Here is a 13,255-nt window from a genome sequence, read left to right as displayed (position 1 = left end):
ATGACACATCATTGGCATTTAAGAGGGCTGTAGGAAGAAAATAGAGGAAACAAAGGTAGAAGCTAAGATGCAACCGGTCAGGAAGGTTACAATCAAAATACCGGCACAAAAGCAACCACCAAAGGCAACTCCTTCAGCTGCATCTAGTACTGCAAAGAGGAAGAAGAAGAGTGACATCAACTTAGAGATTGAATCTAGTAATGTGACTATCATACCACCTAAAACTTGTGAAGAATTAGTAGATGAAATCACTAAAGATGGCATGTTGAAGAATGTTCAATTTTATTATGAACACTTAAAGGATGATTAAAAAAGAGAGGTAGAGGAAGAAGTCTTATTATATTTGGATATTTATAAGAAAGCCTTAATAAAAATACAAAATCAAATACTGGTTCTATTATATAATATGTTAGATGCTAGAATACTATTATCCATGCAAGAGTATAAACATATTAAAATTCAAGAGCTATTATCTATTTGTGTTACTATTGCTCTAGATGAAATGGAAAAGACACTTGAGGTGGAAGATAGAAAAGTTTTTAATATAAAACATAGAATAACTAGTTTGATGCTAGGAAGAGTAAATGAAATAATAAATGAGAATCAAAAAGCATGGGTTAAATTCCTTGGAGAGAATAGAGGATTCTTTACTTCACCGGAAACCAAAACAGACATTGTAGATACCTTGGTTGACGGAAAAGGAAAGGGATTATGGGTACTTCACCCTCAGTTTTGAAAAATATTAAGATAGTAGAAATTGAGCCCTCCGTAAATATAGATGTACAAACAAATATTGAGATTTTGGTTAATACAGAGAGTGAACAAGATAATGTTGTACATGATACTAAATAATTGTCCTCTGGATACAAATGTACAGGTTGAGGTTACAGTTCCTACAGAAGAACCGCCAGTTACACAAATTACACCAAGTGGTGAACCCACCGGTGCAAGTGATGAAGTTATAAAGGATAAATCTTCATAAGAGAAGAGAGAGGAATTCGGAAGGGAACTGGTAGTTGGTCCATCATTGTTGTCAATTGACACCTCCCAGGTCGAAAAGAAAAACATAACAGAGATGAGACCCACTAAACTCATGATGATGGCAACACAAAAACTAATGAAGGAAGGAGCCATAGATAAAGGGATTATTGATCAATCAATCACTATTTTACACAGACTGGTCCCAAAGTGCAAGATTGAAAATGAAGCGAGCCCACTGGGCAAGCTTAAGATAATTACTGGGCATATTTCAAAGGATTTTCAATCCTTACAATAGATTTCAAACCAGTAAGCACTAGAGAGGTTTACGTAGGCTAAGAGAGCTGCATTTGATCAGGTAATTGAATCTCAGAAGAAGAAGATTGATGAGAAGTTGAAACTAATAGAAAATTATTTGAAGAAATATACAAATATATATAGAGTATCTTGTAACACTGATATACTTACAGCTAATGTGGATAAAAAGATACAAAAATTCAGGAGAAAATTGCAAGTATAGATAATTCTTTTGATGGATTAATTTCATTAACTACATCAATTGATGGTAAAATTTTGATTTTGGAGAACCAAATTTCTGTTCTTGAGAAGCAAAGAGACAAATAATAAGAAGAGCTAGAAGTCTGAGAGGCTTGGTGAGTCCCTGGTTGGATTCACTCAGTGTACACTAGAAAGAATGCATGGATATGGTGGGAAAGCTCACATTAGCAGAGGTAAATGAGAAAGAGTCATTTGCACATATATTGAGTGGACTTGTATCTATTTCCGGCACATTCAATTGACACCTCCCAAGTCGAAAAGAAAACCATAATAAAGATAGATCTTTCTCTCTTAGCTGACATAAGGCATGTAAATTTGTATAGCATATATAAGGTAAAATTTATATTGTATATCCCACAACATGTATCATTACTACCTAAAAGCCAAAACAATAGCTTTAAGTAGTTGAGTCGCATGCGGAAGCAACAAATAAAAATGTTAAAATCTGATCTACCATTTAGAATTTGTGGCTGTGCGAAGTTAGCTATAATGGCTACTGGTGTGCTTCCCCTATAGGCTTTTGGCTTGTTAGTGAATACATGAACCCTAAATTTCAAAGTGAGAATGGTAACCTATAAAATGTAAATTGTGATCCATAAACTATATTAGAACTTTATGAAATTGAATGTTTTTATGTTGAAATAGAAACTCTTGTTAAGGTTTGAGACAAAAATAACGATTTCTAAGCCTTCTTATTCAATTTGTAAAATTAAAAACTATAGAAAGAAATAACTTGCATAGAAGCTCTAGGATTCTTATTATGATCCTTATCATCTTACACATTGTTTGAAATCTAACTATTAAACATGAAAAGTATACAACTAACCAATGCTGAAATAAAGTTATTGGTAATTGATAATTTATGTGTTATTTTACCTATAATTTAAATATCGATAGGATTGTCCACATTAATGAAGAGATGATCATAAGGTCTAGAAGTGATGTGTTGATAGCTATAAGCTCTAGTATTACAATTTGTCTTCACTTTGAGGCACATGTCAATCTCAAAATGACCATGTATTATTAAATTAAGGTTACATATTTATTAGTTTATATACCCCACAATCAATTAAGTCTTTAGTTAGACTTAGAGTTCATTAATTAGGTTACAATAATGCTTATACTAGATAAAATAAGGATTGTAATAATGAATAAAATCAACTAGATATTCAATATGTTTTGTTCAATTGTTTGATTTGGTTCCTTGGAGTTTTAGGCTTCCAATGAAATTTGAATTTTTATGAAAAAAATAGAAGTTTGATTCTATGGATGTTTAGTTATATTTTTAGGTGAATTTGTTTTTTAAATCTTAGAATTCTTTTAAAATTCATGAATTTCATAAGCTTTTTTATGATTAATGTACTCATAAAACTGCAGCCATTTGATAGTTGAATCATTTTTGTGATGATAGTGTCTAAATTGTGAATATTGAAAGTCTAAGATTTTTTTTTTTGTTAACTCACGGTCCCAGTGGTAATATACTAATGATAATAAAATATAAAAAATACTGCATATGCAGTTCATAGTTGTTATCAGAGTCTTTGTGCCCTATATAACACTAACCACAAGCTAAGAGCAAAAATACTATCTAAACCAGCCTTCAAGAATCAAGCATGAAAGCCTGAACAAATTCATGGTGACTATGACAAAACATACTAAACAGAGGTGCCCCATATGGCACTAACAAATACATATTGTGCCAAAACTGCAGCTTGGATAAAAACCAAAATTCTAAGCTTCCCAAATTTTAAACAAAGAAAAGTAGACTAAGGCTTATCTACAGAGGAGCTCCCAAGGGTTGGACCATACTTCTTTCCTTTTCCTTTCATATTTAGCATGCTTTGATCAACATACACATAGTCAATGCAATGGAAGGGGTTGTTTGGCAACATAGATGGCCTCCTTCTAAAGATCACTCTATCCGGGGTTGTCATGAGGCATTTTCATCAGGTGTTGGGGAACATCCACAACTTCATCCTCTTCTAAGGATTCCACCATCTTAGGAGTCCATGGTACATATCCTTCAGCCAACATATATTCCTTCTACTAGTCGCCTCTAGGAGTGGCTTTCTGACCTAGCCACATTTGTAGGAATTTCATGTTTCTTTGGAATGAGCTTCCCAATTACACTTGGAACCCTAGGCCCATTTCTATCCACATAATCTTTTGGATATGAGGCCTTCAATTCTTCATCTACATTGTCTATTATCAAATTAAGATCCTGTAGGATTTCTTTTTGGAAGAGGGCACGACATAATAAAGTGGCTTCAAATTTATTCAAACCCATCACTTGCAGAATAGTAACAAATATTGTTGGGATATCTGCATTTACCCGATATCTATGTTTGGCCTAAATAAAATCCTCCCCTAGGACGTGTTTCATAGGCCTATTGACAAGGTCATCCTCTAATTCAAGAATCTCTCTCCACCTCTTATTCATGATTTAGGAATAAGATCAAATGCAAGGTGCCACAGTTTCAACATTGGTAATTTCTCTTCAAAATCCCATTGGTAATCATAGACAATACTGTAACGATCTCTCGAGTATCAAAGACCACAATGAAAAAACCTCACACGCAGGGGTAACTACGCACATCACCCACCAAATTGGGTCCCCAAATGTTAGAAATCCACTTATAAGGCTCTACTAGACTTGGCCACAACCCTCAAAATATCCCAATCAAGACATTCCTTGCAAAAGAAACATTTTTATCCAACTCATGCAAAATTTCATGCCAAAAATGAACTTTAAGAGTGCTTTCAATAGGCTATAAATTTAGAGGTATTGTCTGTGGCATTTGGTCCATTTCTTGTGTTTTCCCATTCCCCTCCCAACTTTCTCTAGGATTCCACACATTTAACCTCTGACAAGGCCTTTTGCTCCACATAACAAACTTAGAAGTCGAGACCAAATCTCTCTCGAAGCCAGTCTTAGCTGCCACCTACGAGAGCACCCTAAGGTTTATATTCATCAAGCCAATGGAAAAACTTGAGCCATTATGAGAGCACACAACAGCTATGTCCAACCTTCTAGACCCGATCATGTCATTATCGCTCGGATTTACAAGGATCGTCACCCATTCAGGGCATCAACAAAATGTAGGAAGAATTTTTTTTTTTCCTTAACTAATAATTTCATCATGTGCCAATAGTGGCATGTTGTGATGTTGTTCTTACTATCAAGGTTCAAGCCCCACTAGTTAATAGCTCCGGATTAAAAGTGTTTACCCCTTAAAAAAAAAATCCATCATGTGGGACACAAGGACAGAAGCCAATATCTCAAGCATACTCTTTCCTCATGCCAATCTCATTTGTGGTATCATTAGGTTGTGAAGAAGTTGTAGCAGAAACCCTAGCCAAAGAAGGCATTGAGAGAAAATTGTTGAAGTTTTATTAAAAAATATTTTATTAAGCCGATAGGCTTTTTGTTTAGGCTTTTTTAACTAGAATATTGTTAGCTTCCCATGAAAATATGTTCCGGTGAGGCTATCTTGGCAAATGTTCTGATGGGTTGAATGTACAACAAATGGAAAATATGGCCCTATGCAACACATAGGAAATAACATTTGAATTTCATAAAGTTTTGACCAAGTTGAATATTTGAAGCAAAGAAAGGGAACTTTTGTTGTTATTATTTTACTTCGATATTAGGAAAATGGTTGAATTAATATATTTTAATGATTGATGAATCCATTTGTGAGAAGATTAGGTATATTGTTTATAATTTTTTTATAGGAAAGATATAATTTGGTTGTGTTCAAAAGAAGTTTAAGGCTAATGTGTTCTTGACTTCACCCTAAGCTTAGCGACTTCCAAGAGTAAGTTGATTTTTAGGGGGGGAGGATGTAGTGCCCCACCCTAATTAATCCTTTATGAGAGGATGTGATAAATATTTTTGTACTTATTCATTCTGTTGATGCCTTTTGTTTCATTCTTTATACAGATGTTCTCTTTGACATTAGTTGGTACATTATGATTTATATGGATGATGTTATATCCTAGCCCATTATGAAGATTGGACTTGCATGTGGTGATCTATATGTACTCATTATTCATGTATGGATTATATTTCTTATGAGGATATGATGGTATCTTACTATGTGCTAATACCACTTCATGATTGTCATGATGGTATTACTAGTGTATTCGTAATAGAGATGATGTCATGTCACTCATTACAAACATGATATGATGTTGCGATTGTATTCACTTGACTAATTAATTATGATATATGCAATTGTACATGTTGTCTTGTGGCTATTGGTGGTTGCAGGGCTGCAGGTACTAAACATCAACTCCACCTAGTCTCATAGGTCTGAGTGTGTCTTTATCCTGATGGCAAGTTGATCGGAGGTGACATGAGTTCCTTCTACACAGTCTAGGCTTAAGCAGATACCCTTGTCAGTTAGTGTCTTGGCTTGAGTCATTGATTAAGTGTCATGTGGTATGTTGTTCAACCTTATATCGGGTTGCCTTGTGAATTTGTGGTTATTTATTAAATTAATAATTAATTGAATCATATAGTTTATTAAGTATTAAAACAAATTGATCAGTGGCATTAATATTTTATATTAATGTTATTTTATGGATAAATATTTTATTGGTGCCTTTAATTATTATTATTTGATGGTTTAATGTTTATTTGAATGTTTATTATTTGAGCCTTTGATTTATTGGATTTATTATTTATTTATTGATTATTCAATTATTTATTGTTAGGTTATTTATTGGTTATTTAGTTAGTTATTGTTTGAATTATTTATTTTGTTTATTTATTTATTGGTCATTTATTTGCTATTATTTCTTTACTTACCCCTTGTTAGAGGAAAACAACATATGAATACAAAAGACCACTATAGTTAGAGGAAAATCATGTTCGAACCATACTAATGTTGTTGCCAACATCTAAAAAGTGATGATTTATGGTGAACTTTAAACCTGATATGGTAGCTATAGAAATTAGAAGATAGGAAATAACACTAAGACATTTTTATCATTTTAAGATAATGTGGCCTTTGTTTAGTATTAATCAGTAGAAAACGTAAAAAAAAGTTCATTGTAAATGATTTAATAAAAAGATATCACTTTGTCTTCCTCTGGTGAGAATTACAATCCATTTCAACATTGAACTTGAAAAATATCTTGTAAGATATATATTCATAATGTAGGCCCTTCCAATATAATTTTCCTAAGGCATTACATGTATTAAAAAACAAAATATGATATTTCTAGTTGGATATTTTTCTTCTTGTAGTAAGATTTTGGTTGAGGCAACAATTGAGAACTCCCTCCTCTCTTTTCAATCAAGGAGAACTTGAGAATAATGTGTTTTTGATGGTTGTTCAAAGAATGAACACATGAAGTAGTTCTAGGTTTTATGGATTGTACTATGTTCTAGGGATTTTGAAAATGTGATCTAGCTATTTGTTGTTTTATCATTGATTAACAATTATTTAACTGATATTTTGGTTTAAATGAGTTTTAAGAACCTAATAAAACCTATTTACCATTTAATCAAACACATAATATCTATAGAGAAAGAAGAAAAAATAATATTTGTAGGTGTCATTTATGATTATATTCATCTATAATGTGTCAAAAAGATTGTGTGGGGATTTTTGGTTGTTATCACTTAGTTTTCAATGATCAGTCACATTTATCTATGATATATAAAATATTGGTCACATTTATCTACTATAAATAAAATAGATCTACATGATGAAGAAGATAAGTACATGTTCTTTTTAGTTTGATTTGTTTTATATTATTTAATTCAATGTGTTTTCTATATCCATTTTTTTAATGTTTGAAAAAATTATTGAGATATTGCTATAAATTTATAATATAAATGTATTATTTGTTTATAAAAACGAATAAGACTCAAATCACGTTCAATTAAAAAATACACAACTACTCTGAAAACCAATCATGTCAACAATGGCTGCACCTACCATTGCGGTGGAGGCCACGCTGAGCACCTATTTAAATGGACGATATCCTCCTTCACTTGGCATCTCTGAAATCATTCAGTTTGCCTGCTGTCTTTCAACAAGATGAGGGCTTTAACTGGTTTCATTTTTCTTATTGTATGTTTTTCTTTATTTTATAAAAGTTGACGTATTACCTGTATTAAGTATTTGAGCACTTTGCGCCTTATGAGTTTTGGTTGTTTGTAATTAGTTTGACATGAATCCATACGTGTATTTAATTTGCTTATGAGTTTTGGTTGTTTGGAACTGACAGTCAGTAGCGGCTAGCGGAGCGAGGTATTTGCAAGGCGGTGAAAAGGAAAGGCTATCACTGACTCCGAGTATAGCGTACTGGCATGAGAAGCTGCCCATGACGCCCATTCCACAGAGTCTGTGGGAACTTATCTCACCTGATGAAGTGAATGTTGCAAAGGAAGGAGTGAATTCGATACGCTTGGTGCAGGAATTAGAAAGCACTCCCAAAACTGAAAACCCTCCAGACCGTTCTTACGCTGCAGACAGATTCCCTTTCTTTTACCGTTCTTATGCTGCAGATAAATCAGATGAATTGCCTTTCTTTTACCGTTCTTATGCTGCAGATAAATCAGATGAAATCCCTTTCTTTTACCGTTCTTACGCTGCAGATAAAACAGATGAATTCCCGTTCTTTTACCGTTCTTACGCTGTAGATAAATCAGATGAACTCCCTTTCTTTTACCGTTCTTATGCTCCAGAGAAATCAAATGAAATGAAATCGGATGAAATCCCTTTCTTTTACCCTTCTTATACTGCAGATAAATCAAATGAATTACCTTTCTTTTATCGTTCTTACGCTGCAGATGTGCAAATGCCAACAACGCACTCATCGCAGAGCGTATTTCTGCTGGAGAAGGATTTGGTGAGTGGAACCAAAAAGTATCTAAGCTATTCCAATACTCAGAAGATGCATTTCCTTCCACGCTCCGTGGCAGATAAAATCCCTTTCTCCTCCGACAACCTCTCTGTGGCGTTGAAGGAGCTCAATATAGCGCCAGATTCTGACATGGGTCTTGCTATGAAGCAGACCTTAAAAGTATGCGAAGCTCCTCCGGTGAAGGGCGAAACCAAATACTGCGCAACATCGCTGGAGTCCATGATTGACTACATCACTTCGAAGCTGGGAAGCAATGGCGTAACCGTGCTGGCGACGAATGTTCCAAAGGGGAAGACATCAAAATCTGTGAAGCACCAATATTCCATCACGGGAGTGCAATACAAGAGCCAAGGAGAGAAGCCAGTGTATGTCTGCCACACTATAAAATATGCGTACGCAGTGTATTTTTGCCACGAATTGAAAGGCACCAAGATCGCAAGAGTTTCGGTGAAAGGCGAAGATGGCAGCATGGTGGAGGCGGCGACCATCTGTCACACGGACACCAGCGCCTGGAATCCGAAACACGTGGCATTCCTGGTGTTGAACGTCAAGCCTGGTGCTGCTTCTGTCTGCCATTTTATTCCCGAAAACCACTTTGTGTGGCTGGGAGCCAACTAGGATCCACGCCACGCTGCTTCCTTGCTCTGTCTATATATACATAAATAAATAATCTGCAGCGTAGTAGGGAGTAGCAGGACAGCTTATCTAGTTTGTTGGTGTGAGTAGCTTATCTGGTTTGTTGGTGTGAGGAGCACTAGCTCTCATTCTGTCATTACAAAGCTAATATTATTGCATGTAGAACGGTAATTATAAAAATATGTTTAATGATGAAGTTCGTAAATGCTTTTCATTTTGGTGATTTTACTTACATAAATTAGTCGCATAGGTTATGTGCTTCAACGATTACCCTTACCTTTACTAGATTCTTAGCGAAATGATAATGGAATCCATCAATACTATCATCTTGGATCCAAATCCCACAACGTAATTTGTTGGTGCATGTGAGAATCCACTTGGTATCTTATTGATTTGTTTCTTCTTATAATTAAATTCATCAATACACAACACAGGTCTGTAAATACACAATATTAGTCTCTACACATCATAGGAAATCTTATGTTTTTATTTGTTTCCTTTTTTAAGACCATGCCTGATAAGAAACACCGTGTGAAAGTGGTAAAGCACAATAATTCTTATGATGGTGTAAATTAGGCAAATCGTCTGATTTCAAATGTCCTATCTTTTCAAGAGAGTATTGTATTTTAAAGTTCTTCCCTTAAAATATTTCTTAAGATCTTAATATTTATTTTCAACATTACAAAACATTAAAGGTGAATGCAGTAAAACTTGTGATCTGAGTTATGGACAAATTTGGGTGCTCATAGACGGTATTCCTGAAGAGCAAAAAGATATAATTATAGGGTGTTTTTTTTTCAAGCTTTATCTTCTATCTGTAAATGGTCGCTGCCCTTTCTGCAGAGTCAAGAACTATGTATTGGAGCACCTTAATGCTTCAATTGGTATTGCAGTTAAAGTTTTGAATCCACACTTTTTTTCAAGAGCATTACACGTTAAAGAAAGCATACAACCATTATTGGAGTTTCCATTGACCACATAATTAATGGGTACGGGTTAGTTCTTTGGCTTGGTTCATACCACACACATCTATTTCCCTCATGTAATAGATTTAATTTCAATGTACAGTAGACAAACCAATTGAAATTTATAAAAAAATGTTTGGTAATTGGAAACCTATATAGTTGATTTGTATTTAATTCTTTAAAACAAATGTTATATTTAATTTACTTATAATCTAAACCCAACTATGATATCAATATATGATTTTTTTTCTTTGTTTCTATAGTAGTTTGCCCCTGAAATTAGTGTCTTCTATGAAATATAAAGAATGATTTTATATACCTATACACGTCCTTAAGTTGCTAAAGGTATTTGAAGATCAAGAGTAATCATTGTCACCAAAGCTATAGGGGAAAGCAGAAAGCCATCTAGAGTTATCGAATAAACATATGAAAGAAAAAATAAAAGGAATTTAGCAAATAGTAAAAATAAAAAAGTAGTAGCAAGCACCAATATCATAAATTATACTTGATTTGTAATATACTACTCTCTTTGGTAGAGGAAAATCACTCTTGGGTTCAATGGAAGTACTCTCTTTCCCTGAAGAATAATGACGGAGATTATAGTCTTGTTTTGGTATTAGACAATTAGTATTTTTTTTAGACTACCTAAGTAGGAGACATTGATTTGGTGCAAGAGGTCACCATGTGAGAGGTCACAAAAGGATTGAAGTCTTTTGGGCTTCATTGACTGATCTTGCATCTTAACATTTTAACATCCCTTGGGGATGGTGGTAATGTTCCTTTTCAAACTCCAACTCTTGATGCATCATTCTAAATCAAGATGGGTTTATTCGAATGATCATGCTTTCTTTATTTGCTCCTAATTGTGATACTTAAATGCGTATTTTATAAGAAATATGCAAGGAGAACAAGAAAAATTAAGTATTAATTCTTAGAATATTAACCTCCATCCAAGATTTTCTCTCCTTACAATGCGATTAATGACAAAGATTTGAAAATGTGGACATTACAAAATTTCCTACAAACAATGTATGGAGAAGGATACAGAAGTAGCCTGGCACATAGTTTTGTGACCTCGAGATTAGTGGAGGTAGTTGCTCTCCTTGTGTTTGCATGGTCTCTCAAACAAGTATTGACATTTGGTCTTGATATTAACCTCCATCCAAGATTTTCTCTCCTTACGATGAGATTAATGACAGAGATCTTGAACATGCAGACACTACAAAATTCTTGCGAAGAATGCATAGAGAAGGATATATATGTAGCTCGGCACATAGTTTGGCGGCTTCAAGATTACTGGAGGTAGCTGCTTTTCTTGTGTTTGTATGATCTCCAATACAAGTATTGACATGTTGTCTTCATATCACAATCAAAGGCAAAAGAAGATATTTGGTCCTTTAGGAGTAATGTTATTTAAAGTTTAGAAATGATAGAGAGGATGTTTGGTCTTCCAACATTTTCCTAATATGATGATATTGATATACAAAAATTTGTAAGTTTATTTGAAAAGAAGAACAAACGAGTGACATACTTTATCAATAATCACCTTCTTCTTAACCCTAGTAAATTTGTACTAAAAATGGCCAAAGTGTAGCATAGGAGTGAGTTCATGGAAGTTGCAAAATACCTCATCACACTTTTGAATATGGTCCGTGCTACCCTGATACTAAAGAGTTTCACTTCTATATGTGCTACTTCATATTGGAGATAGTAGATGGTAAAAATATTTATTGGGCTACCCTCATCAATGACATAATTGAAGTGCCAAAGAAAACTAAATTTTAATTGACTCTATACTTACTATATTTACTAGTCCTTATCAAGTTACCTTCTTAGGATCAAAAACAATGGACTCCCTCCAATTGGTAGAAACAAAAGTATACCACCACTACACTCAAATTAAATTTAAGGAAAGATTTAAAAAGTATTACTTATTGAATTATGCCTTTATCGCTATCTATACTAATTAGATAATCGGAGAATGAATTTTCCAAAAGGATATCAATGGACAAAACCTTTAAGTTGAAGAATTTGGACAATTGGTACATACAACTCAAAACTTTCACTTATATCAAGGTGGCTATCTTTTACTGCTATTAATGGGATATAAGTATTGAGAAGAGAAAAAAAAAAAAAAAAAAGTTGAGTTGTATGGATTCTTTTCTAACCCCTCTTTACAATTGCAACCACAAGTCTTGTCCAACAGAGTGCCACACTTTATTTTTTTGGTGTCATTACACTATGAATATAGAATAAATATATTTAGTAATACCAATGTAAAACATGTATTGAGAGGTATCCATACTGAGGGGTAAGTTATTTTTGAATCCTAAGTAATCCCCTAGGCTAAGCCTTTTTCCATTTCCAATAAATATTAAACAATGTTGATATTAGGGATTTTATAAACATTGTATTCTCCCATATCTACATGTCAAAGCATGGAAATTGATATAACAAATTAAAAAAAGATTACAATTTAGAAAAACTTAAAGATAATTAGATTTTATGATTTCATTGGTTTCTTAGTGTTTATAGAGGTTGCTCCATTTTTAATCTTCACTTTTCTCAGGTTATTTTTCTTTCGCTATTCAAATTAAATTCTCAAAATTTTAATTTTCACAATTTAGGCACTATGTTTGCAAAACATAGTCAATTAGCAATTGCTTACAGATTTATGTCTAGATTAATTGTAAAAAATTTAATGAATTTCATGAGTTTTAAAACACTTCTAAGCTTAAAAAACGTATTCATTTATGATAAAACTAGTCGTTCATAGAATCGAACTTCTAATTTTTTCATAAAAAAGTAAATTTATTTGGAAGCCAAAACTTCAAGGGACCAAATCAAGCAATTGAACAAAACATCTTGAATATCCAATTGATTTTCTTTGTTTTCATAATCCTAATTTTATCCAGTCTAACCATATGCTAAGTCTTATTAATGAACTCTAAACTTTAATGAAAAACTTAATTGAATGTGGGATATATACACTAAGAAATATCTAACCTTGATTTTATCATACATGGTCATTTTGAGATTCGCATGCACCTCAAAGTGAAGAAAAATATAAATAGTGAAGTTTATATCTATCAACACATCCCTTCTAGACCTTATCATCATCTCTTCATCATTTTCCAATCTAATCGACATTTAAATTATTGGTAAAATAACATATAAATTATCAATTACCAACAACTTTATTCCAACCATGCTTAATTGTAGTTATATGAGTACAT

The 13,255-nt window shown here is 33.3% G+C and overlaps 1 protein-coding gene across 1 annotated transcript; it reads left to right on the top strand.

The window, feature by feature from the left end:
- The first annotated feature begins 7,473 nt into the window (after positions 1 to 7,473).
- On the top strand, positions 7,474 to 9,036 carry LOC131874173 (BURP domain protein RD22-like). The gene is made up of 3 exons (XM_059217426.1): positions 7,474 to 7,576; positions 7,671 to 7,708; positions 7,780 to 9,036. Exons 1-3 carry the CDS (start codon positions 7,474 to 7,476, stop codon positions 9,034 to 9,036), a joined length of 1,398 nt encoding a protein of 465 aa, XP_059073409.1.
- Positions 9,037 to 13,255: the final 4,219 nt, after the last annotated feature.

The sequence above is a fragment of the Cryptomeria japonica genome, chromosome 3 (assembly GCF_030272615.1).
Source record: "Cryptomeria japonica chromosome 3, Sugi_1.0, whole genome shotgun sequence".
NCBI classification, from domain to species: Eukaryota; Viridiplantae; Streptophyta; class Pinopsida; order Cupressales; family Cupressaceae; genus Cryptomeria; species Cryptomeria japonica.
This window is presented reverse-complemented; position numbering and strand designations above follow the sequence as displayed.

What these genes read in the sequence shown, in the direction of transcription:
- LOC131874173 (XM_059217426.1), top strand. Translation starts at nt 7,474, where the DNA reads ATGGCTGCACCTACCATTGCGGTGGAGGCCACGCTGAGCACCTATTTA. An exon ending in AATCATTCAGTTTGCCTGCT is followed by an intron (nt 7,577 to 7,670) that starts GTCTTTCAACAA and finishes ACCTGTATTAAG; the next exon opens with TATTTGAGCACTTTGCGCCT. An exon ending in CTTATGAGTTTTGGTTGTTT is followed by an intron (nt 7,709 to 7,779) that starts GTAATTAGTTTG and finishes TGGAACTGACAG; the next exon opens with TCAGTAGCGGCTAGCGGAGC.